Raw genomic sequence first — 24,655 nt, forward strand, 5'->3', positions numbered from 1 at the left:
GCACACTGCTCAGTTGCAGGAATCCTAATGCTTGAACAAGCCTAAGCTAGCAGGTAATGACACCGTGTGCACTGTGGTGCCTGTATTTCATTGGACACAACGGCATTAACAGCATCACTTAGCGACTTCTGTCCATGCCAGTGAAGAGTCTCCACGACAATGTCATTTATTTATAAGGTGTAAATACAGCAACTGTGGAAGGTAACATTTGCACTAGCAACTCAAATACATTTCTGTATCAAACCTTTACATACAGTTAATTACATGCTGCTGTGAAACATTTCCCTGTGTCAGTGGATTATTTTTAGAGTGCTGTTATAGCTGGGCAGGCAGCAACTAGAGAAGGGGGGTAATTGGTATTTTTATCCAAAACGCTGAGGATACAAGGAACTAAAGTAATCAGAATCTGCAGATGTGACCGCAATTAAGGACAGAAATTGTTCTTCAGCCACCGAATATCCATGGGAGGCATCCGAGCGCTCTCGCACCCCGTTTAATTAGCACAGTACAACCGATTCATTCGTACTTGGACGTAATTTACTGACGGTGTTGACGACACAAGCGATGAACAACGGTTTAGGTGAGCTGGCCGAGGCGCTGGGGGTGACTTTTGGCGACCGTCCTCCCGCTCCGTTGCAGCCCCCCGCGGCTCCCGGCCGCTTCAGTAGACGTGCACCATGCCGTAGAGGAAAGTCCAGAAGAGGACGTAGGTGAAGAGCCCTCCGATGAGCCCCCCGGTGAACAGCGGCCGTCGCGACTTGAAGTACTTGTTCCACCGGCGGCCGGCCTTGAGCACCAGGAGCACGGAGAGCAGGACGGAGGCCAGGAAGTAGAAGACGAAGCCGTGCAGCCCGCTCAGCCCCAGGATCCCGGCGGTGGCGCCCGACAGGGCCGACACCGACGTGCGGCAGTAGTCCAGCACGGCCGCGTTGCCCCTCACGGCCGCCTCGCTGATGAACTGCGGCCCCTCGCGCCTGGCGGCCGCCGCCGGAGCGGCCATGGCTCCGCGCCCGGCTCCGGGACGAGGCTGCGGGGGACGCACGGACACGGCCGCGGGGCTGGGCGCGCCTCAAGGCCGCGCTCCCTCAGGAGCCGCCCTCAGGAGCCCGGCTCCGTCCCCCGGCGCCCTCCCGCTCCGCTCCGCCCCGTACCTCACGCCCGGCTCCGCGCCGCTCCGCGGGGCCCCGCGCCGGGCCGTGGCCGTGCCCCTGGCGGCTCCGCTCCCTCCCTGCCGGGGGTCAGCGCTCGGAGCACGGCGCCGCGGGGCCCGGAGCCGCCCGCCCGCCCCGCCGGAAGCTGCCGGCGGCCATCTTAGCGCGGGGGCCGCCGGGGCGAAGCGGGGCCGGGCCCCGCGGCCGGGCGGGGCGGGGCGGGGCGGGGCCGGGCGAGGCTTTTGTTCGGGCGGCGGCGGCGCCGGGAGCGGGGTCGGGGCTGAGGCGATGTCGTACGTGCCGGGACAGCCGGTCACCGCCGTCGTGGTGAGGCGCGGGGCGGGACGGGGGCTGCGGTGATAAGGGGGGGACCCTGAGGGGAGCCGGCACCAGGCAGGCACCGAGCGGAGCGGAGCGGGGCCGGGCCCGGCGCGATCGCTTCTCGGCCCCTCAGGGTGGGGCCGGGGCCGTGCCGGGAGCTCCCTGGGCCCGGAGCCTTGGGCTGGTGGCCGAGGGGGGGGGGTGGTGGTAGTGGAGAGCGGCTGCGGCTCGTTAATTGTCTTTTACAGCGCGCTAATTGCCGTAATGGGAGCAGCGCGAGCGAGGCCTTTCGGTGGTTCTTCCCCCGGTTCGGATACAGCCGAGTGTCGCTGCCCCGGGCGGCTCCACCGCTCACACAGCCCGGGGGGCGCAGGCTCGGGGTGGCCTCGCCCCGCACTCTGCGCCCTGCTGGAGGTGCTCAGGGAGAGCCCCCGAGCGGTTGCTGCCTGAGCTGGGGCCGCGGCTTTTTGTGTCAGCGCAAGAACCGCAGAAGCTGGCAGCTGTACAGTCAAGGGGAGCATTTGTCAGATGCCTGCGGTCACCAGACAGCAAGGAACCGACCTCTGGATTGCAGCAGCGTTGATAACTTATCCATCCCACTAACAGGCTGCTATTCTCACCGATAGGGCGAGGCAGGAACGGGAGGCACTCTGATAAAAGCTACGATGAGTCTAGATACAAGTGACTATTCGTCAGCAAGACCTGACTCATGTTTAAGGAGATCTGCTCCATTTTTAATGTTTTTCCCCCTTGTTCCTCAGGGCAGGGGTAACACAGCAACTAGGCACTGGGCTGTACAATGGCACAACAGCCCTTGTACTTGCAGATCCCCTCCTGTTCTGCTGTTTGGGGTAGGGCTGAGAACAGCTCAGAGCCAACTGTTGTCACTGCAAGGCTGTGTGCAGCTGACAGATGACAAGTGCTATGTGATAGTTCTGTGCTGCCAGCAGGTTTTAGAGCTGTTTGCTTACCCTGTGCAGGTTTGACAGATAGCTATTACTCTCACAAGGCTGTCATACAGCCTTCCCTCCTAGAGCTACTCGAGGCTTATGGTATCTCTGATAGCTCAGTGTAACTACGTCTTAAGGTTACTTGTGATTCATCTCAGTGCTCACAGTACTCTATTTTATCTTCTCTTTTTAGCAAAGAATTGAAATACATAAGCTTCGCCAAGGTGACAACTTGATTCTGGGATTCAGCATCGGAGGTGGAATCGATCAGGATCCTACTCAAAATCCTTTCTCTGAAGATAAGACTGACAAGGTCAGAGGCTGATTGTTTTTTATAGCAATTAGGCTGAGCAAGCACTACTGCAGTGCATCTGTATTCTGCCCTCTAACGCAGTTGACTAAAGTTAGTGTTGTTATCCTTTGCAGGCTAAGCTTGTGTTTAACTTACCCAGCTCTCCACCTTTTATTCTCTCCAGCACTGCACAAACCTGTTCTTAGCTAGAATCCTGTAATCTTAACTAGAATCCTGCAACGTGCTACAAAGCATTTTTGCATTGCCAGTGGAACAGCCCTTCCATAAAAGGTTATTCATAGTAACACTCAATTCTTGTTTTTTCCAGGGCATTTATGTAACAAGGGTGACAGAAGGAGGCCCAGCAGAAGTTGCAGGACTTCAGATTGGCGATAAGATCATGCAGGTAAACAGCAAGTTAAGACAAGTACCGATCCAGTACCAGGTACACGCTTCCAGCAAGCTTCTGCTGGGAAAACTTCTGTCTTCGGAGTACTTTTTGGGGCAGTTTGTACAGCTTACAAATAAAGAGTTGTGGCATAAGAGTGATGTACTAGATATACTTACAGGACACCTGTAAGTCCCTATAGTCTTGCCCTAGCTTACTTTAAGACTTGCTCTTTGCCTGCTGAAGCCTTTTATGTGCTTTCCTAGGTGAATGGCTGGGATATGACAATGGTGACCCATGACCAAGCTAGGAAGAGGCTGACAAAAAGAAATGAAGAAGTGGTGCGGCTGCTGGTGACCAGGCAATCTCTGCAGAAAGCTGTGCAGCAATCCATGCTGTCCTAATCAATCATGAAGTTGGGGAGGGGTTGGGGAGGGAGATGCATAGACTGGATATCAAGCAAGGGAGCAAAGGCTAGAGCTGAACAGGTTGTCTGGAAGGAATATATGTTCCTAACTGTGGTAAACACTACTCATACTTTCTCTGGTGTAATTGACAATAGTTAAACTTTAGAGAAGCACTCTGAGGGGACTAGTCTTCCCTGCAGGTACACGGGAAGGCTTTGTAATAGTCATGGCTTTCAGGAGGACAGGGCAAACCATATTATTTAAGGAAAAAACTGGAGAAGCCTCAATTTTGACGGGATTTTTCTGGAGCACAAAGGTTTCCTGTTCCAACAGGAATTTGGTTTCTGCCAATTAAGATAAGAGGCTTTTGCTGTGCTTATGCTTTTAAAAGTGAGCTGCTGTGTCCTCCCATGCTATCAAGTTAAAATGCCAGGATTAAGAGTTGCACACTGCTGTGTGGAAGAGCACTGTACTAATGTCACACTGTGTTAGGTAGACAGAGCTTGCTGAAGGGTTTGGGGCATTATGGCTTACTGTCAAGACTTCTGGTACAGAGCAGCCTCTTCAGACAAAAAAGCTAAGTAACAGTTATTAATACCTGAGTTAGTTTTAGTGCATTTCACAGGTATTAAAGAGTTCTAGACACTACAGTTCAGCTTCACTGTCAGAGAGAACTTGATTCTCTTTGTTCACAAGTAATTTGTAACATCAAATCAAGTTTAAGTAAAAAACACTATGGAAAAGAAAATGCTGTTGCTGAACTTACCAAGAGAGCTGCTTGTATCCAGAGTCTTCAGTTCTTCATTCCACTTGTATCAGACTATCAGGGGGTAGATTTTGGTCTCTCTTCCAGAAGACTGTTCAAATCACTGATTTATTGATTGAAAAGATGAATATGCCAGTAACTTGTCAAAGTGCCTCTTGACCAAATTTAAATTTCTGGTAAGCTACTGCGTTGTTTAAATCAACATGCCACAGGATTTAAGATTTTTGCTGCACCACTGAGTTAATTACCTGGCTTCCTAGTGGTTTAATTAGCTAAAACCTGGCATTTTTAATCCACCTCAGTTTATACATATCTGTACTTTCCTTATGCAGTCTTCAGGTAAGCTTGTAAATAGAACATGAGGAGGGGGCAGTCTAACTTATTCAGTTCGTTACTGCTGTGCTATTTACATATGTTGTATCAGTCTCAGACTTCTGTACACACCAGCAGATGCCTACTTACCATTTTTATATCTATTTGAATTACTTTAGTACTGCTTTTGAATTTTGTAACTTAAGAATTCAGCGGTAAGTTTTAAGGCTTTCAAGTTGAAGTTATTTTTGTTACTGTAAAGATACACTCCTATTTGTACTGCTATTTCACGTGATTTTACACACAATAAAACAGAGTTGGATTACCTGTGCTGTTCCCCTTTACATTGAAGGACTGCCGTATCACTTGAATGCCTCCACCTGAGACCTCTTTTCTGGCTCAAAGTGGATTGTGGTCCTACATCGATACAAAGCATTCAAGTATTTGTTAGATTCCCCTCAAGTGACTTTAAAAGGTTCTAATGCTTACCTTGATCTCTACCTGCAACATACCACATACAGTTACAAAGTAGCACAAGAACAAAAATATGTGCTTAAGACCTTTAATTAATGGGCTTTTAATGAAAATGATCCCCTTCGAAACAACCCCTTTGACAATCTGATCTTTACTATCCACAGTTTAGGGTTCAAGGCTTGTCAGTGGAACCAAGAAAGATTAAGACAGTACACCACAAGTATTCAGGCACATTTATCTGAGCACTTGTCTTAGCACCTCTGAAAGAGCTTCAAGTGAGCTAGGAATACATTTTCAGGTTATTCTCAGTATTTTTATTTTCCCTCTTAGAGTTAACATTTGTATTTGTCTTTTTTTGTTTTTTTGCTAGGAACTTAATTTTTCCTTCAGGTACTGCTAGTGCTGTTGCCAGCCAGTGTAAGTGGTGTTATAGCATGGTTTGGTCTGTAAGGAGCCAGCAGCACTGAAGTCCACAGACCTTTTGTTATTAAGTGGTTGCATCGACATGATCTCAGATTCTTGGAAGCCAGAACTTTGGCTCTTTGGAAGTGATGCACAATCAAAAAGACAATTCTGGTCTCCTTCCTGTTGCTAGACAAAGAGAGCCACGTGCTGCTGGGACAGCTCAAGCTAAGCTGGCTTTGCACCTTCAACAGGCACAAACCTTCCATCTGCAAGTAGAGGTTAGGTAGCTTGATGTCCTTTAAGGCACCTGGCAATCAGCATTTGGCAAGGCAGCTTGTATTCCAAACCAGGGTAGATCAAAGAATAAACAGAGATCAGTCAGTATTTCTGATAGCTGCTAGTAGACATCTTGAAATCCCTTGGCCAGGATAGTGGCAAGTTCAATTTAAAGTTTTTGTCTTCAGAGATGTTACTCACAAGGTTCATACCCCCATCTCCTATAAAGGCAGTAGTGCTGAACCATAAAAACAATATCAAAGATGATGGAGAAGACACCCAGGCCAAACTTGGTTGGATCTCCAAAGATTAATTTCCACTCATCTGTCAAACACAAGATTAGAGTGTTATGACTAAGAGGTTAGTCTTATCTCGAGACCACAAGATGATAGACATATTAAAGGAGTTTGTGCTTGTTACCCAGAGTACTTAAACACTCCTTGAGACTGACCTGTACAGCTTGTGCAAAGCTACTAACTGTTACTGTGGTTTCATCAGAACAGCTAAGTGTTTTTCAATCTTTAAGCAAAATAGACTTTCTTTAGTCTTCATGTAAAGACAGCTACCCACACTAGCATAAATAATCTCCCAAGACAACCTACAGGGTTTTGCTTTGTAATGAAATTCTCCCACCCCTGTTAAGCCCCCACCAGTTCAGTTCCAGCCTTACCATTGTTGTATGACTGCAAAAACATCTGCAGCAGGCTGAAGGTTCCACCAGTGAAGTCTAGTAATACATTCCCAATGCTCCATCCCTCAGTACTCTTCCGACGGAAATTCATGTATGCCTGAGGGCATAATGAGAAGTTTAATGCGTTGTGTACCTGTTGGTTCAGCACCTAGCCAGGGCTAAGACCACATGGGACTCTGCTTTCTACTATGGGATCATGTTAGTCAGTGGAAGTCTTTTGTTCCAGTCTTCAAATGAGGTAAAGATACTCCTGTTTGGCAAGAAAGCTCACAGTTGAGTTTGGGCTTTTTTCCTTAGTTGGGTTACCTCTTAGTACCCTGAGCAATCCCAGTAAGCAAGCATTGAGATATACAGAAGACTTCAGTGTTAAACAATGTTAGCTTTATACTGTTTTGTCTGTGAAAAACTAATAAATAACCATTGCTGGTCTAGTCAGATCTTCAAGAACATACGCTTCAGACTTAAGAGTGACAGTAACATGCATAAAACTAGAAAAGTTCAGGCTTACCTGTGGAAAATATTTTATCAACGTGACTGCTAACTTGATGTAAGAGAAGCAAAATAAGAACTGTAGCCATGTCATCTCCTCAGCTGCAGCAAGAAACAGTGTTGTAAATGTGAAGATCCATGCAAGTGCCAGTAGTCCAACAACAACTTTGGATACTTTCTGGTCTGCTCTCTGAAACAGAAATACAGATATACTTAGACCAGTTTAGGTTCTACATCCACAGAAACATTGTAAGGTATCGAATATGCTCAGTACTATGCAAGGTTACAGTCCTCACCCATTGTTGTACCGGTTAGGCACATATCACAAGGGAAGTTCGAGCAATCAGCTGCAGGTTTGCAAAAGCTTATGTGCAATATTGAAAAGCATTTGTTCAGAATACTATTGCCCATAAGCAAGTGGAAAAAATATTGCTGCAGTATTTTTTTTTGACTATTTATGATGCCTATGATTCAGTGCCACATCTGTAACGATCTCCTGAGTTTAGTCTGAAGTTATCAACAGTTCCTATAAATGCAAAAGGCTGCTGAGGCCATTATGGTAAAAGTCATAGTTATCTCCCAGTTCTTTACTAGAAAAGGCTATTGCACTAGTTGATAAATTTGCTATTAGAGTTTTCAGTTTAGCATTATCAGAGGAAGGAACCTAAACAAGAAATAATTACTATCGAGAACAAACCATCTGTTCAGATCAGAGGTTTTACAATGAGCACCTGACTTAACAATCAGTCTCACCTGAGAAGGGATTGGGAATTACAAATAGGCCTCTGCAGCTGTTTCAGGTAAAAAGAAGTGGGGAGATGGAGACAAAGTGTTACTCACTACATATACCTGCACCCAAAAGCTTACAACTCAAATACTGAGGAGTCGCTAAGAGACCTCTCCTGGCTCAAGGCATCTTCAAAAGGTGAAGAAAGAGAAAGTATGTATGAGCATTTGTACTGTGTAGAGCTGTAATCTATGTGCTGGCTAGAAATCTGTTTGAAAACTTTATGAACTGTGCTGTTTACCTTAGCTATTTTGAGTCAAAGGAGCCTACTTATAAGCTCAGAACATCCATGAGGCTGAAGTAAAGCTTACTGGAGCAGCTATTAGCTCAAGAAAGATAAAGCAGCTGGACTGTGAAGCCTGACTTCTAGAAAAGCCAAGGAACAGGCTGTAAAGATGACTTCAGAGCCCAAAAGGAGTGGATCTGAGTACAGTGAGGGGTGAGGCGCCCAGCAGAGGGAGCTCTGCCAGAGCTACCAGGTCAGGCCAGCACTGAGACATACCTCATAGATGCAACACTGAATTATGATGAGGAGTGTCAGAGCTACTGCATGGAGGCTGAAGAAAACATCGTTGATATCCACAGGGTTCACTCCACTAGGATAACTGAGTAAGAATTCCTCCTAAGTGTAAGATAAACCAAAACAGGGTAAGTGTTATAACTCCCTTATGTAGATACCCATGCCCCCTAAAAATATTAAATAAAGTTGTGCTTGCCTTAATTAAGGGAATCCAGAAGAGTCCAACATTAAACACACTGTATGCTATGAAGCCAGTAAGGTTTAATGCAATGTAGTCAAAGCTTAGTCCAACAACGCTAGAGAAGGAAAGAAATAATTAAAAAAAAAAAAGCTGGAGAAATGAGAGCATTATAGGCAGCTCCAGGGATGGCTTATCCCTGCAACATGCTGACTGATAGGCAATTTTTGATCCAAGCCAAAGCTGTACGCATTCTGACAACATGATGTGGAGTTTATTGGGAAGGAAGGTGAAATATCCTTCATATGCCGTTCACAATGGTTCTCACTGCCAAGTTTGTTGCTGCTGTTTAACTTTACCCTTCCATGAGCTCAGCCAGCCTGATAAAGCTATGCCAGCCTAAATCCGTAGCAGTAGTGCATCTTTGCCAAAGTGAATGCTTTAGTTTTCATGTATGATAACCTTTCTACTTGCAGTTGTTTAGTAAAACAGGAGCTAGTCTAATGATAGCACTACAAGGAGCTGCCTGATAAGCAGCTCACAAGGTAAGTCAACTGTGAAGGTGTCAGCACAATTGGCTTGGTCAGGTGATATACAACATAACACCAAAGGGAACGCAAAAAGCATCCTCTATCAGTTATTACTGGATGCCAAACCTTAGAATTAGGTGTCTGTAGAATGCAAGTAAATTCCTCTGACCTGCACACACAAAAGTGCGCTGGGACTGCATTTATTCATGCAGTATCTTTGCCCTGCTTCTCCTCCTGCCCCAGTCTTTCCATACATAATTCACAAGAACCAAGACGGATGAAAAAGAAACCAGGAACATTGTTTTCAGATGGGCTTAAGGGAACTTGCAAACGCATCTTAAGTCTCCTACCTTTTTCGCCGCCAGTTCTCAAACAGCTGAGGATAGAAGGAGATAGACCACGCAAGGAAATAGATCCAGCCAATCACTTCATCAGCGTATTTCACTATGATGCTATGAATCACTTGAAATTGAATCCTAGGTCTGAAGGTTAATGCAGAGTTAGTTAATTTCTCTGCTCACACTCTTTTCGGGACCATTTGCCTTGCTCTGCTTTAAGAAAAAACAGAGTCCAGGCACTGAGACAAGATAAAGATTCAGCATTGGTTTCATTTTTGAGTTTTTCCCCCTTTCTTTAGTGTCCCTGTTAAGTTTTAAATATCTGCTATTCAACCTAGCCTTTCCTTCCCTTTCCACTCTTCATTTCTATTATTATTCAAAAAGGTCGTCTTGTGCCTATGGCTTCCACTGTCACAGCACGGGGTCAGTTATGCAAGAGCAGTTTCACTTTTCATGCTCTGCCAACAAAGCCTCATGATCATGCCTGTCCTGTTGATCACTTCACAAATCTGGTTACCTCTGCAATTCCTGCGAGTCTTAAAAAGAGAAGTGAAATGAGGAAGTAATACAGGAGTGGCCTGTTGGTGAGTAGCATCTGGACTAGGAAATACAATCCAGTTTTCTCCATCTTGCTAGACTGTTTTCCTGTTAGAGAGGACTGGCATTGGTGAATAGATGGCTCCCCTAACTAGGGAGGAAAACACCTGCATCTCCTGACAATAATGTGGGTACTCAGCTGCACAAGGCTATTAGTACTCCAGAACAAGCTCTGCACAGTAATATAAGAAAAGCATCCAAGTAGACATTGACAACCAAATGCTTCCTGGATGAGGACATGTAGTTTTGAGACTTTGGAGAAGGGTTATTAAAACGAGACTAAGGAGTCATAAGAGGTCACAGTCATCTAGGTATAAGTTTAAAATACCAATATTACCATTCTGCTTCCATACTTTATATTTATCTGAATACCTCAGGGATTACTGGAGGGTCACTACATCTTCTCAATTATATACTTCTCCATGTCCCAGCAACTACTTATCTATAGGGAGGAAATAATTACACCAGAGTTTATGAAGCAGTAGGTACTAAGTAGAATTAAAAACCAGTTTCTCACCCAGTTAAGTTGGAATTACTGGTATAAAGATAAACTGTTACTTGTCCAACGTCATCTGCTTTCACCTGGAAGTCTGCCTCTGTGTGACCTGCAGGCAAATGTACCTGCAAGGCAAAGTGGAGGGAAGAAAGGAGAGTTGCACCATACCAGCTCTAGGCTTTTGCATAAGGTCAGAAGTCTATTCTGTCACTTACTTCATCAGGTAGTTCAACAATAGTGTTGTGTTTTGATGAGTGGGTAATATTAAGAGTTATCACCAGTGTCTCATTTAGTGGAGCCCTGCAAAGACAGAAGAGCCAAGTTAGACTGGTGCCTGAGTTCACAAAGATTGCTTCAGGGCTGTGGGAAAGTGTCTACTAATTCCACACAGCTGCAGCAAGTGTAGTGGGCAGTCCATACACAACAGTACAGCACCTACTTAGTACTCAGAGGAACACTAACACCAGGTTATGTTAGCACAATGCTATTTCTTTTAACTGAAAAATTGGCTGGCATTAAAATTACAGAGCCACATTTTGCCTCCCTCTACCCCACACAAATGGCAGAGAAGAGCATTACCAGCAGGACCAGCAAAATCCTACAATGGTAGGATTCTGGGGACTAAGAGGGGCAGCAATGATGGACATGTACTGGGGTGATGACAGGCAGAAATTATGGCCATGATGCAAGAGGAAAAACAAACTCAAGTAAAATAGCCCTGCAAAGCTTTCCCCCAGAGCTCCACTAAGCATTTGCCCAGGAGGTTTAATTGCACAGCAGTATGTAGGGTATCATAAGGTTCAAATGCCTGTACTTGTCCATTAAGGAGATCACAGTATCTATCGCATAATACTTTGCAGAAATAAGAGTTCTGGACTGTTGTAGTTCTGTCTTGCTATTTTCCCCTTTGTCACAATTCTTACGTTGTCATCTGACTATTCCCTTCACACACACCCCTACCTTTGGGATCCCAAAGTCCAAGTACTTAATGCTTCTTTCCTGGCAGGCAGCTGACAACAAAAACACAGCTAAGTAGTGTGTTGTATTAAGCAACATGACTGAGATGCATCAGCTCCTACGCTGGAGTAGCTGCCTTTCTTCCCTAGAAAGGGTAAGTTCTGTTTGCGTGGTAATTTTTTGTGATCTTTTTAAGAAGTGCAAGTTCCTCTCAAGCATCAGTTTTTAGAAATAGCAAAGCTGCTCTTCATGTATAGAAGACAGTTCAATAAGCTAGTACAAGGTAGACAGTATAAAGCGTCCTTTCCTGCTTGACTTCCCATACAAATGGCATGGGATATTACCAGAGACCAACTACACAAGGCCATTTCAGAGCCTGCTGCACTGTCTTGGTCCAAACTGGCACTAAGTGATGTACTGGTCTAGAAGTAGCAAGTCATATACAGGTAAAAGTCCCTCTGTATAAACAGTTAACCAAGTCTGCAGGGAAATTTGAGTATATAGCTATGTTTTACCCCCTTGTTCTTCCCTATTTCATAGGGAAAACAAAGTTGTAGCCATGATTTTACCTCAGAGATATCGTGACATTTGTTGAACTTCCATTTTCTAACAAAACCACTTCTGGGACAGACAATACAATGACTCCATCTGGGAAGAAATAAACAAAAAAAAGTCCATTACTACCTGAAGTGTCAGATTAAAAACAAAAAACAACACAACACCAGTATACTGTCGCTAACAACAAAGGGAGCACTGCTTATTTCAAGGGAACTAAACCTAAAAGGAGAACTAAGTAACTGCCACTTGAACATGTTACAAGGAAGCAATTTAGATATTTGATTTGCAGCAGAAGTTCATGCCAAGACAAAGCTATAGGATACTTAAAACTCACTAATTGTTTCTTCATATGATCCTTGTAACTTGGAAGTCATGATGCTCAAAATTTAGTTTAAAAGTTACTTCTTGAGTGACAAATTCTTCATGTACCCAGATGTTTGAAATAATGTATATTTACAATTATAGTACTTCAAGAATCACAAGTGCCTTGCTATAGCAGTCAGAAACACTGCTGTTATAGGGTACACTTTGCAACAGTGCAGCTATGGTATAGTGTGTCATGTTTTGAGAGGGGGGGGTCACATTCCAATGCCAATACAATTGACATCAAAACCATAAACCAGTCATGCGTCGTCAATTTTGGAATCCAGGTCTTTTACTATATGTACATTTAAAGTTCAAAAGTGACAGACAAGAACAACAAATCTATTTAAGACCAGAAAAAAAAGAGAAATAAAGAGGTTGCCATGATGTAATTATTTTTAATATTGCGTTTAGTAATGGACACCCTATTTTGTCTCCTGAACTATAGGGTTCAAGAAAGCTAGAACTGAAATAACAAGCTGGAGATACACAGGCTGGATACAGTGAAGTAGCAAACACCAGCAGTTAGCCTCAGAGGTAAGAATAACTGCAAGTCCCTACATTGTCAGGATCCTCACATAACAGTTTTGAGTATTGTGTCTGTGTTCTGAGAGAAGGAATATTTGGAAATAAGTGGAAAACATCTTATAGATACAAATCAAATATGAAAGCTATTTCTTGCAGGAAGCTACATAGGAATTATCGGCAGTGATGAGCATCTTTCTCATTACCTTACATTACACAGCATTCTTAAGAAGTTATTTAAATGGAGGAGAGCTCCCCAGCTCATCCCTGACTGCACCACAGTCAGTATTTAACCTCCTTCAACTGAGGGGAGTGTCTGCACCTTCCTAGTGCTCCATCTGTCACTAGAGTGCCTCAGCGTGAGCTCACGAAGTCAAAGGCAGCATGTGAAAGAAGAGCTGTGGGAAACATGGTGCAGATTTACCCAGAGAGGGATGACTGGGGATACTGAGGAGCTACCCTTGTCCATCTCTTACCACTCTGGAGCTGGCCTGCAGGCCCAAGCAGGAATGACCAAACACCACCACTCCCCAGCAGCACAGGCATGAGGTACAGTAGAGGAGGGAACACATATCTCATCCTCATGGTGGCAGAGCTGCAGAAAAAAAACGAGGAGAAAACTTTGCTCAGGCCCTACAAACTTTGAGGGGGTACCAGCCTGTCCCCCACTGCAAAATGGCTCCTTCCTCAGCACCACAGCCCCTGGCCCTGCCTGGCTGAAGGACCCTCAGCACTCCCCAGAGGACACTGGGCTTTCAGTCTCTGTCTACCCACGCTCCCCTGACAAAATCTTCTCCCTTCGCAGCTTATCCTGCTCCTACCACTCAGCTACCGTCCCCTGAGGTATCCCCCCCCCTCCTTCACAGGACTACAAATCTCAGCAGCCACTGCGCCTCCCCACCCTCCCCACCTGCAGCAGCGGGGCGCGGTGCACGCTGGGACTTGTAGTCCCCAGCGCTCTCCCCTCAGAAAGTACGATGAGGCAGACGCCACCCCACACTTTAAGGCACGTTAATACCAAGGAAGCTGCACTGAGAGGGAAAACCGCCTACCTCCTTCCAACACTGCGACTCCGTCCCACGCACCCCGAGCTCTTCCCTTTTCAGCTCCTCACGTGAGGCGGCCGCCTATCACCTCCCCGCCTAACGCCCCCTTCGCGCGTTGCGCCGCTGCGGCTGCCCGCGGGCGCCATCTTGGGTGTGGCAGAGCGGGGCGGGCTGGGGCCGGGGCCGGGGCCGGGGCCGGCGGCTCTGTGAGGAGGGGTCGCTGAGGGCCGGGGGAGGCACTCGGTGCTTCAGCTGCTCGCTGGAGTTTCGTTCCGAGTGGCAAAGCTCTCTGGGGAGGGCTGGGGAAGGGATGGTTTTGCCACTCTCAAGATGGAGGGGTATTGCTCAAGTGCTGAAGGGAGACGTTTTCTGTCAGAGGGCAGAGTCCAGGCTCTCTCTCGGCCCAGTTTGCCCACTCACCCCAGTCCCCACACGCTGCTGGAGCAGTAGCTTGTGTCTGTGCCCTCTCGGGGCAGGTGCTCCTTCAAAGGCAGCGAGGAACAACATAAGAGCTCAACACAGTGGACGTTGGTCAGAGTACTGCCTAGAGAGACTCGTGTGGGCTGTGGGAGGTGAAGGCAAATCGCCAGGGCCATGGCGGGCAGCGAGGCGTCCTGCGTGCTGGGCATAGACCTGGGCACGACGTCTGTTAAGGCTGCCCTGTTGGTAGGGACAGGGCGAGGGTGTGTGGTGGCAGCGAGCTGCTCCAGGGAGACACAGGCACACACCAGCAGCCTGGAAGCTGGACCACAGGTAAGGAGTGGCAGAAAGCACTGCTGGCGGTTTCAGGATGGCGGCGTTGCCTCGTAGCAACTGGGCTGCCTTGCTTTGTTGTGTGGACTTTGATGGATTTCTAATTTGGTTGTTTTTTTGGGGCTTGTTTTGGGTGTGTGTGCGTAGAGTGACAGAGATGGTCGCTATGTGTGTCTGGATGTCTGAAATGGGAATTAAAATGCTCTCTGTTTACTGTTCAAGAAAGCCAAGTAAAGCTGACTGGTTTAAGAAAGATAGCTTTTGAAAAGCTGCTGGTTAAGTACTCAAATGGCCATGTCAAATTAGGATAGTACTGGAGTCAGTGGGTTTGCTAGATGAATAGGAACTCGTTCCCTCTTTTCTTACCTCATTTCAAATGAAGGCAGCTGCTGGGAACATTCCGTAAGTGGCACCACAGAGTCAAACTAATTGCCACTGCTGGAGCCGCCCACACTTCTGAGATGGCAGCCCAAGCTTGATTTTTCTCTTCTGAGAGCGTACAGACCTGCAGAAAACCTGCTTCTGCTTCCACTGTGGCCTCAGAGGTGTCACAAAACAATCTAAAACTATTCTTCCATGAACAATGCCTTTGTGTTCGATGCTGTCAGTCAGGAAACAGCAACCACTCGCCAACTTAAAGGGTATATTGCACTTTAATGTGAGATGGAATCATAACTGGAAATTCCCTGTGGAAATAACCAGGAATGTATATTCCTGTTAGAGGGCTTTAGGTCCATTATGTGATTCAATCAAATAAAGAATGGATCAAAATCATAAACAATATGTATCAACATTCCTGTGGCCTAGTATTGTAGTGTTTCTAGGGTGAAGATACCAACCAAACAGGCCAATTCTTCTCCCTTCAGTCATGTTTATGCAGCTAGAAGTAGATACATGCATGACAGTTCACATCTATAAATGGGGTAAATGTAAATACTTTTGCTTATAATCTTTGTTCGGCTCTGTCAAAGTAATCTGAATGTTCAAAAGTGTGAAAGCTGTAATGCAACTTACCTTGTGTCAGGGCTTGGTCACTTTATTGAGTAGATCTCTGCAGTTTGCTTGGCAGTTCTGGGAATAGAGTATCCAGACATGAAGTATTGGCATCATCCAAGTCAACAGTGTGTAGAGAGGTTTTAGGAGGGTGTGAGACATGCATGTGCATGCAAGTGAGAACGTGTGCATAATCCTCTGTGTGGAAAAAAAAAAAAAAAGAAGAGCAATGTAGGAGTTGAATTAATGTAAGTATGTGGTGAGCGTTAATGGACTTCTTAAAAGGTGTGTTTGAGTATGGTGTCTTAGGAACTTAAGTCAAGGATTATACGGCCTTCAGTGTAAGATGCTGTTATTTATTGTCAACTTGCTAGTATTGTTTTGGGGGTTTTGTGTGTGTTGTGTTTTCTGTGTTTTTTTGTTTTTTTTTTCTTTTTTCAAACTTTCTTTCAATTTAGTAGTGAATGTTACTTTAATGCATGTTATTAACCTAAATGAATTCTGTTCTTTACTTCTGACTAGAGTAGCCTTGTTTAATAAATACTGTGAGTCCTAATGGCTTCATCTTAGTATAATGCTTCTTGATTACAGGGAATGGAGCAGAATGTCCGAAGAATAATAACAGCACTGAATGAATGCCTTGCTGCTCTACCTCAGCAGCAGCTTCAAAGAGTCAGTCACATTGGCATTTCAGGGCAAATGCACGGGATTGTATTTTGGAAAAGAGATCAAGGTAATACTGTATTTTTGGCTTTCTTGTTTAGAGTAAAATAAATCTTTAGCACTGAAGTGATCTGTAGGCAATCGCTGCATGTTCACCTTGATCTTCTGTAAAACAGAATTAACAAGACCATTTTCTATGTCAATTTTGCTTTAATTACTGGAATTTCAGCTACTGACTGTAGTTAACCGTATTGTTTACACATATCAGTTGAAGGATTTAGTCTTGTGAGATCCCTGCAGAGTAAACATAGTTAATAGTATGAAGGAGGAATTGCATATCTGTGGCTTGTCTATTGTTTGTCCATCATATGCTATCTGCTGCCAGTTGAAAGAACTTCCGGACCATGTGAATTCCTTTTTTCTTAAATGTTACTCACCTCATAAAGCACTTAACTGCTTGGTGTCCAGTATCTCAATACCTTCCAGTGATTCTGCAGTAGTAGTATTAGCAGTTCTATGTCTGCCTTGAAAAATAAGCTGTACTTGATCTTTATGTTAAAATGTGTACAGCAGTAGCTATCCAGTAATGAACATTGCTATGTTCATTTGACACAGTTTGAAAGTACAGTAAAAGGAAAAAATGACGTTCAGTAAAATATTATTTCGGTCTTTTGTTGTTATCTTTTATGAAAAATCTCAAAGCATTTTTTTTCTAGTAAATTGTAGACTGGCATGTTGCATTCATCTTGCCTGCTTGTGCTTCTGTTAGGAGCTGAAAAGGATTGTGGTCTTGATTCTGAGTATGCAGCTGCTTGTAGACTGAAGGGCCAAGACCTCAGAAACAAAATCAGCCACAGTAAGGTAGTCACATGGAGCTTGATTGTGACAGTGAAGATGTTTGAAAAATTCAAGCCTTGGATTTCTAGCTCTGTGAGATAGGTATGGATTCTCTTCATAACCTTCTAAAGTCCAAGGTTCAGGTTTCAAAATGTGGTTCGACGTTTTTTTTCTCTTCACCTTATGGTGTGCACATCTGAGCAATTATACAGATCTGAAAATAATAATAAAAGTTACAGATTAAGTAAAGATTTATTGTAAACTGCAGAATAGATTTTCCAAAAGTGCTGGTCACTGCCTTTCAAAAGTTGTTGGGGTCTTAATTGTTTAAAGAGACACAATGCTATTCATTACTGGCTGTAATTTTACCTTAAATACAAAAATGATTGCAAAGAAAGAAATCCGAAGGCTGATGGGAAGGAGCTGTTGCTTGCTTTCCAGCTGTCCCAAGGGCTGCATAACAAAGCCTCATGGGTTCATGACAGACAGATTCTTACGTGATATTGGTTAATATTTTATTTCCCAAAGCCACACACCACTTTTGTTTCATTTCTGTCCAGTGAAAGAGGGTGTTTGCTCTCATTTGTTTTGAGTAGACTAAATGAATCCATGCGCTTTGGGACACAAATTAGATTTTTAATAGCATCCTTTAGGGTTGGATTTATGGTTAATAATATTTCTTTGAAACCATTTGAAACTAGAAAAACAAGCCAATTTGAAAATCATTTCAAACAGACTTGATAGAACAGGGAATTAAGAGAACAACAAAAGGTATGTTTGCTTTACATGTTTCACATAGTACTTCCTGCTTTCATGGCTGCTTTTCATTGTGCGTGTGTGACTTCAAATCCCTATATTCATATTTGTGCTAGTCAGTTGAGCAGCCATATCTCTATTCTGACCTGTAGGGCAAGTGGCACAGCACAGCTTGAAACTCTCCTGCCACCCCTCACTAAAAAAAGAAATAGAGCCAGCTGGAGACAGTGTGTGGCCTGTCCTATCCCCACCTTGTGGCCCTGCATCACCTGGGAGAGCAGTAGTTGTCAGAGGCTGAAGCTGAGACATGGAGTGTGCCAGCAAATATCACAGAGCAGTGCTTGAGCTCAGCATCTGCTCAGTTTGCTGCTCTGGCAGGTCTGTAATCTGCCTTAGCATGACTGCTTGTGGGGAGCATGTTAGGGCAGGGAGCAGCACACTGAGTTGGAGCAGTAGCAGACATTGCTGAGAAGGCTCCGTGCAGCACCAAGAAGTTGCCCTAATTTAGCTGAAGCCTTGGCGTAGAAGCATGTGATGGCTTCACCAAAGGTGTGGCATCCTCTGTTCAGAACAGATGTGCTAGACTGATAACACTCAATTAAATCCTTCTCTACTTCTGGTGAAGCTTTATTGCAAGGTACAGGGGAGAGATGTTGGTTAGTTTGCAGTCTGTTGCTTAATACGTACAGATCCAGGTTTCCTGTTGCTTTGACTCAGAAGGTGGAAGAAACTGTGCCCTATCCATCGTAGGCAGTTCATTACTAATTCTGTGTGCTCTTGGTCATGATGTGGCTGTTCAAGTTTTGTCATGTCAGCTCCTTACCTCTCGTAACAGAATTGCAAACTTTTTTCCAGAATGACTAGAATTATGACGTTATCTAGGACTGAAACTATGACTAGTTAATTTAATTACAACCGCCACTGGCTCCGTGTCTGTTCTTTTCCCAATACATTTGACAAATTATCAGAGTGTCTAGTAAGGAAAAATGACAGGCACAGCAGGAAATCACGGGATTTCTCAGATGCTTTTGTGTTTCAGGTTGCAGGTGGACAGAGTGTGGTACCAGCCCTGCCTTTGAGCCAGAGGAGGTCAGTCATCTGGTTACATGGCAAGACGGCCGCTGCAGTCCTGCCTTCCTCGCTTCTCTTCCTCCGCCCCAGTCACACATCAGCCTGGCTACAGGATTTGGGTGTGCCACAGTCTACTGGTATTTAAAGAACAGGTACATTGTTTCTCAAATGGGCAGTTGTATCAGGCTGTTTCACTGTTGGTTTCTCCTCCTGAATTTGTGTTGGTATTCTTGTGGCATGGTAAAACAACTACAAGCTCAGAGTGTGCATTTTCTCTCTAATCATAATACTAATTAGTCAAAGAATGTTTATAATGGCAGTATTCAATATAAGCGATATGTAACAGCACACAAGTCTCTCTGACCTCATAAAAATACTACAGATATTTTTAATAAAAATAAAATCTTTTGACCATATAGAAGCAGAAGCCTTAAAGTATCATAAAATAATTCTAGTCCAACCTACTGCTCAGAGGAGGTCTGCTAATGTAGCTTGAACGCTATAATTTTGGCTAGTGCAGATTGTGGAAAGTACAAACATGTCTAAAACAGTAACAGAGTTGCTTTGGCTGTTTGATGCCAGATGCTGAAAGAAACAATCCCTAAATTAATTTCAGTTTCTTCCTTCTTTAGACACTGGGATTCTTATGAGGTGTTACTGATGCTCTGCTTTGTTGTGGCGTATTTGCAGAGGATGTAATTTTTCACTTATGACTTGGCATCAGCATGATTTGGTCTTCAGTTTCATCTGTAGCATGCTATGTCTCTCAAAGAGACATTATCTTCCTCAGCAGTGAGTTCAAGTTAAATTAGTAGGGAAAAACTTATTACATCTTGGTTTTCCCTCAACATATGTTCAGCAGATAGCTAGAATGTGACGTGATCTTGCTTTAGAGCTGTACAGCTCATGAGTCCAAGCTGTTTTGGTTTGTTTCTGTTCTGTTTCACCACTTGGTACATTTCCATTCATATAATCTGTGAATCCTAAAGCGATTTCAGGAATTGACTAATTTTTTTGTCAAATGCTCCGGAATCAACAAAGTGACATTTTTGTAAAACAATTACTACTTTCCTGGCATGTTTTGCGGTGGTATGATTTCAAACCCAGATAACTCATTCCTTAAAGCCACTGTCTCTCTGTCTTCCACAAGCAGATAAGAATTGCTACTGTGGTAAGAGCTTGGAAAATAAATCCCATTAAAAAAGTAATAACCCACAAAATCCAAGTTGATCACTGAGATACCGAGTTTGCAGTTCTCTTTTTAGGAGATAAAGCCACACACATCTAAAGTTCCCTATAGCGCTGGACGTAAACTTGCTCTGACTGTCTTAAAGCACTGCTCATCGTTTTTGTTTTTAAAATGTTTTGTTTAAAAGTCCAGATTTTCTGAAGTGTTATGATGCAGCTGGCACTATCCATGACTATGTGGTTGCCATGTTGTGTGACCTGAAGAAGCCACTCATGTCCATCCAGAATGCTGCCAGCTGGGGATATTTCAATGCCAAAACCAAAAGTTGGAATACTGATGTGTAAGTGCTGAGGTCATTCCATGGATTTTATGCTTTGCTTGTGTCAGGCAACTTGAACATCTCTTAGGACCCTGAGTATGAGTGTGTTACGGATAGGAAGTGATTGAAAGTTGTTCCTAATCAATTGTGCCGTGCTCTGTACTGAAGGACTTTTGGGCTGTAAGGTAAATATATTTAAGTTACATACAATTTGGCACTGTGTTTTTAGAAATACCTAAGACAGCAGAGCTGAGAGACTCATCAATGTGGCTTTGTATACCGAACATTTCCTCTCCCTTTCTGTGGTGTGATGGTGGGATGAGATGGAGAGGTGGATACTGTAGCCAAGGCTGTAATGGCAAAAGACAGTTACTACTACTTCTTTTGGTTGAGCTCCTTTGTAACTGCTAAGATTTACTTGTGATTTATTAAAATTTGTTAGGCTACAGGGAGTCTTACAGAAAACTGTTTTTGTTTATTTATTTTTAATGATTTGCTCTTTCAGGGCAGAATCCTAAGGCTGTATGTATTTCAGAGTTTAGGTTAGGCCAGAATTCCAAGATCTGCTCATAAAGGTAATTTACTATCTAATGCATTAAGAGTGACAAAAACTTGCATTTTCACTAATCTGGTGTTTTTGCTGTAGCAACATAGTGTATCTTTTGGTTTGTGTAAGGAGTTTGTTGGACTTACCTCTGATTTGGTTTTGAGCTACTAACTGCATAACAGTTGTAAGTTCTTTGACACTTAAAAGTCGAATTTTTGTGATTGTCCCTTAACCCTGGAACTGCTTGTCTATATGACATCAGTAGGTTAAGCTTGGTGAATGTGTACTCCTGTAGAATCCCAGGTAATCAGATTGCATATCATGAAAAGCAGTTTGTTTTTCCAGCATATTCTAGTTCACCCAGCCCGTTGAATTGGAATGCTGCCCAAGACAAAGCTTTCTAGAGAAGTGAATGCATCCATAAATCCAGCAGCTGTAAATGTATGGCCAGCTTCGTCTGCGACTTCAGAGAGGTCCTTGTAGCCATGCTGCATGTTCCCCTGCTGCTTTCCTGCAACAATATTGTTCTGATTGTAGATTGAAAAAGTCCGGCTTTCCTCTTCACTTGCTTCCAGAGGTGGGAGACCCTGGCAGTATTGCAGGGAGGACAATCTGTGCATGGCATGGAATACCCAAAGGAACAGAAGTAGGAATTGCTCTGGGAGATTTCCAGTGCTCTGTTTATTCCTGTCTGACTGAAAGGACTGATGCAGGTATGATCATTTTGGTATCTTACTTTGTTTTCTCATTGTCTACCTTCAGGATAGCCTAGTAAAATGCTGATTTTTTTTCTTCTTTTGTTTTCTAGTTCTCAATATCAGTACCTCTGCTCAGCTGACCATCTCAATGCCCCCTGGTTTCCAGCTTCCAGAGACACCAGATCCTTCATCGGCTGTTACTTACTTTCCCTACTTCAACGGTGACTACTTGGCAGTGGCAGCATCACTTAATGGAGGCAATGTGCTAGCAACGTTTGTGGACATGGTGTCACAGTGGATGGAAGAACTGGGTAAGCAGGTTAAAGATTGTTAAGGCTTAAAATTGAGGTTGATCAACAAGGTGAAGGGAAGCTCAGACAAAGGAACAAGTATAGAGCTGTTTCTTCATGCAATAGAAGGAATGAGGATATAACTCCTGGGTCATATTTCCCAGACGTCTAGAATTTCCTTCTGAAGCTAATCAACATGCTGGGACAGTCATCCTTGGACTCCACATTCACTTTACTTCTAGGTTTTGAGTTTTCTTTTGTTTTAAGAACAAGAGAATATTTTTGCAAGTTGTTTTTAAAAGGAAAGGTCAGCAAATATGAGGACAGCCACTGATTTCCTATGACTGCATTCAGAAAGAGTCCCTTGATTGTATCAGTTGCCTTTTACTGTGTATTTTGCAGCAGTCTAATGGATTTTAAGGCTCAAACTCACGTAGTGTCTTCTAAGTGTTTTAAACATGGACTTTGCACTCATGGTGGTTTGTTTGTTTGTTTTTGTTATTATATAACTTCCTCACTTTTTCTGGAGTTGTATTTGATATGTCATCTTACTCATTACAAGGGAAAAAACAGCTTGTATTTAATGTCTGTTTCTGCTCCTGGGTATACACAGGGTCCTCCATTTCCGTGCTCTGTCATGCCCATTTGTGAAATGAGAAGTAATTATCACATTAAATCTGAGTGTTTTACACACACACACACATATATATAGAAAATCTCCTGGGTTTTGCAGTGCAGAAATAAGTTCTGAAATCATTCTTTCTGTGAGTTCTTGAAGTGAACTCTGCATTCAGCTTCGGTAGCTGGATTGCATGTGATGTCTGCCATTAGTGCCTTTAGAGACATTGGTTCTGATCAGAAAAAGATTTCTAGTGTTACAGATACTAGATACAATTGGATAGAGAACTGGGGCTTGTAATCCTGGAAAAACAATTACCTTTGATACAGGGAAAAAAAGTATACAGTATTTTGGTGAACAAGTGGATCAGTGCCCATTTTAAGGTTCCATGTGTAAGATACGTTAGATGTCTTCAGCTGAGTAATGTGGTATTTCCCATCTGCAGGGCTTCAGGTTCAGGATTCTGCCATCTACGCAAAGATAATCAAAGCAGCTTTGGCCCAAGATGACAGCAAACTCTCGATCCAACCAACCATATTTGGAGAGAGACACGTTCCTGAGCAGTTGGCTTCAGTGACCAGTATTGCTGTCTCTGAGCTCTCCTTGGGGCACGTAACCAGAGCTCTGTGCCGTGGCATCGTTGAAAACCTCTGTTCCATGTTGCCGGTGCAACGCCTGATGGAGACAGGAGTGAGCAGAATTCTGGGGAGTGGGAGTGCCCTCGCCAGGAATGAGGTGTTGAGGCAGGAAGTGGAAAGGATTTTTCCATTCCCTGTGGTTTATGGGAAGGATGTTGATGCTGCTGTGGGGGCTGCCATGGTGATGTTCCACAGAAAATAAAGCTACTGTTTAGAATGGCCTGAGATGCATCGTCTTTTTTTTTTTTTTTTTTTTTTTTCCTTGGCTGTACAGTGTTTCCTTTCACTACCTCACTTTTTCTAGAGTTGTATTCAGCATGTCATCTTACTCATTACAATGGAAAACACAGCTTGTATTTAATGTCTGTTTCTGCTCCTGGGCATGCACAGGGTCTTCCATTTATTTCCTTGCTCTGTCATTCCCATTTGTGAAATGAGACATAATTATCACATTAAATTTGACTGAGTGACAAAGAAAAATCCATTAACTTCTGCATAAAATGAGACTTCATGTAAGGCTCATTTTCCAGGTAGAAAGTGTGTTTAGGAGGGCTAGAAGAAATGGGCAGCTTTTGTAACTTAGTGTGATGCTTTAATTAGAGAGTTCTTGTCCTTACAGTTTCTCACTGTATACATACATACAGGCAACAGACCGAGATACCAGTTTTATTTGAGGGTCTTGGTGGCTCTTCACAAAATGAATGCCAGTTCTCATGCATAGTACGTTGTCTGTGTAAAAGATGGAATACAGCCTTGGCTTGCATGTCGACTAAACATTTAAAATAAACCATAGAATGTTATTTCTTTGACTATTCAGGTCTGTTGGAGTGGGCTAAGGCCAAAGGAATGGGTAGGCCTGTACCATGACTGGCGATACCTGGAATGCAAGGCTTATGGAAAATGCATTCACTGGGTATTTACCAGAAACTGGTACAATTGTGGCGTGGTTTCAGGTTCTATTAGCAAAGGCAAGAATATATCTGACCTGCAGAGTAGTCTTGGAGACATCTTTAAGGTCTCTAGCATGCTTCCATGCTGATGCTTTTCCATTTGCAGCAATGGAGAGGGTTTTTATTTGTTAAGCACTCTTGAGCACAGAAGTTGCATGAAATCTGTGTACCATGGAAAGCTATGGGATGCTGGCCCAAGAAAAGGAATAAATTTCCTTCTTGTTTGCTACTGGTGTGTTTTGATAAGCATTCACACATTCTTATGAGCTCACACTTATAAATGAGGTCCCTGCTGAGGCAGAATATGAAATCTCCAAGAACTGTGGCAAAAAGTAATGGAATTGCTGCTGGTAAGAAGGAAGTAACACCTTCACAAGAAACAGAAATCAAGGAGGCCGATGAAAGAGACATCAAAGCTCAGAAAATGACAGAAAGCTCCCAAACTGTTTACTCGAGAGCATGGGAAGACTGAGAGGAGCTGGTGCCAGGAACGGGAAAAGAGAAAGAAGGAGCAT

At 43.9% G+C, this 24,655-nt stretch overlaps 4 protein-coding genes across 7 annotated transcripts; 2 read left to right on the plus strand and 2 right to left on the minus strand.

Moving 5' to 3' along the window:
* Nucleotides 1-149: 149 nt before the first annotated feature.
* Nucleotides 150-1,140, minus strand: EMC6 (ER membrane protein complex subunit 6). The gene has a single exon (XM_082776255.1). It carries the CDS (start codon nt 998-1,000, stop codon nt 662-664), a length of 339 nt encoding a protein of 112 aa, XP_082632381.1. The 5' UTR covers nt 1,001-1,140; the 3' UTR covers nt 150-661.
* A 211-nt stretch (nt 1,141-1,351) lies between these two features.
* On the plus strand, nt 1,352-4,914 carry TAX1BP3 (Tax1 binding protein 3). Its single transcript, XM_082776254.1, has 4 exons — nt 1,352-1,478; nt 2,616-2,735; nt 3,043-3,120; nt 3,369-4,914. Exons 1-4 carry the CDS (start codon nt 1,440-1,442, stop codon nt 3,504-3,506), a joined length of 375 nt encoding a protein of 124 aa, XP_082632380.1. The 5' UTR covers nt 1,352-1,439; the 3' UTR covers nt 3,507-4,914.
* A 241-nt stretch (nt 4,915-5,155) lies between these two features.
* Nucleotides 5,156-13,922, minus strand: CTNS (cystinosin, lysosomal cystine transporter). 2 transcript variants are annotated; one of them, XM_082776253.1, is made up of 11 exons: nt 13,682-13,701; nt 13,248-13,366; nt 11,895-11,973; nt 10,584-10,668; nt 10,390-10,493; nt 9,288-9,419; nt 8,426-8,525; nt 8,212-8,331; nt 6,942-7,112; nt 6,413-6,530; nt 5,156-6,066 (listed from the first exon to the last, which is right to left on the minus strand). In XM_082776253.1, exons 2-11 carry the CDS (start codon nt 13,354-13,356, stop codon nt 5,936-5,938), a joined length of 1,149 nt encoding a protein of 382 aa, XP_082632379.1. In that variant the 5' UTR covers nt 13,357-13,366; nt 13,682-13,701; the 3' UTR covers nt 5,156-5,935. The 2 variants fall into 2 exon arrangements, with proteins under 2 accessions (XP_082632379.1, XP_082632378.1); XM_082776252.1 differs by lacking the exon at nt 13,682-13,701 and adding an exon at nt 13,824-13,922 and having other exon boundaries at nt 5,157-6,066.
* SHPK (sedoheptulokinase) lies at nt 11,392-23,430 on the plus strand. 3 transcript variants are annotated; one of them, XM_082776249.1, is made up of 8 exons: nt 11,392-11,479; nt 12,695-12,783; nt 16,155-16,296; nt 18,859-19,042; nt 20,267-20,419; nt 21,483-21,658; nt 21,754-21,954; nt 22,998-23,429. In XM_082776249.1, the coding sequence occupies exons 3-8, from the start codon at nt 16,158-16,160 to the stop codon at nt 23,390-23,392; spliced, it is 1,248 nt and encodes a 415-aa protein (XP_082632375.1). In that variant the 5' UTR covers nt 11,392-11,479; nt 12,695-12,783; nt 16,155-16,157; the 3' UTR covers nt 23,393-23,429. The 3 variants fall into 3 exon arrangements, with proteins under 3 accessions (XP_082632375.1, XP_082632374.1, XP_082632373.1); XM_082776247.1 differs by lacking the exons at nt 11,392-11,479; nt 12,695-12,783 and adding an exon at nt 14,108-14,570; XM_082776248.1 differs by lacking the exons at nt 11,392-11,479; nt 12,695-12,783; nt 20,267-20,419 and adding an exon at nt 14,105-14,570 and having other exon boundaries at nt 22,998-23,430.
* The last annotated feature ends 1,225 nt before the right edge of the window (nt 23,431-24,655 follow it).

This window comes from Aythya marila (genome assembly GCF_965140915.1).
Source record: "Aythya marila genome assembly, chromosome: 20".
NCBI classification, from domain to species: Eukaryota; Metazoa; Chordata; class Aves; order Anseriformes; family Anatidae; genus Aythya; species Aythya marila.

Coding starts and splice junctions, on each gene's coding strand:
- EMC6 (XM_082776255.1), bottom strand. CDS start 1,000: ATGGCCGCTCCGGCGGCGGCCGCCAGGCGCGAGGGGCCGCAGTTCATC.
- TAX1BP3 (XM_082776254.1), top strand. CDS start 1,440: ATGTCGTACGTGCCGGGACAGCCGGTCACCGCCGTCGTG. Junction 2,736..3,042: donor CTGAAGATAAGACTGACAAG/GTCAGAGGCTGA, acceptor TGTTTTTTCCAG/GGCATTTATGTAACAAGGGT. Junction 3,121..3,368: donor TTGGCGATAAGATCATGCAG/GTAAACAGCAAG, acceptor GTGCTTTCCTAG/GTGAATGGCTGGGATATGAC.
- CTNS (XM_082776253.1), bottom strand. CDS start 13,356: ATGAGGATGAGATATGTGTTCCCTCCTCTACTGTACCTCATGCCTGTG. Junction 11,974..13,247: donor TGCAGGCCAGCTCCAGAGTG/GTAAGAGATGGA, acceptor ATTTCTTCCCAG/ATGGAGTCATTGTATTGTCT. Junction 8,526..9,287: donor GAGAACTGGCGGCGAAAAAG/GTAGGAGACTTA, acceptor TTCCTTCTCTAG/CGTTGTTGGACTAAGCTTTG.
- SHPK (XM_082776247.1), top strand. CDS start 14,412: ATGGCGGGCAGCGAGGCGTCCTGCGTGCTGGGCATAGACCTGGGCACG. Junction 16,297..18,858: donor ATTTTGGAAAAGAGATCAAG/GTAATACTGTAT, acceptor TTTGTGTTTCAG/GTTGCAGGTGGACAGAGTGT. Junction 21,659..21,753: donor GACTGAAAGGACTGATGCAG/GTATGATCATTT, acceptor TTTGTTTTCTAG/TTCTCAATATCAGTACCTCT.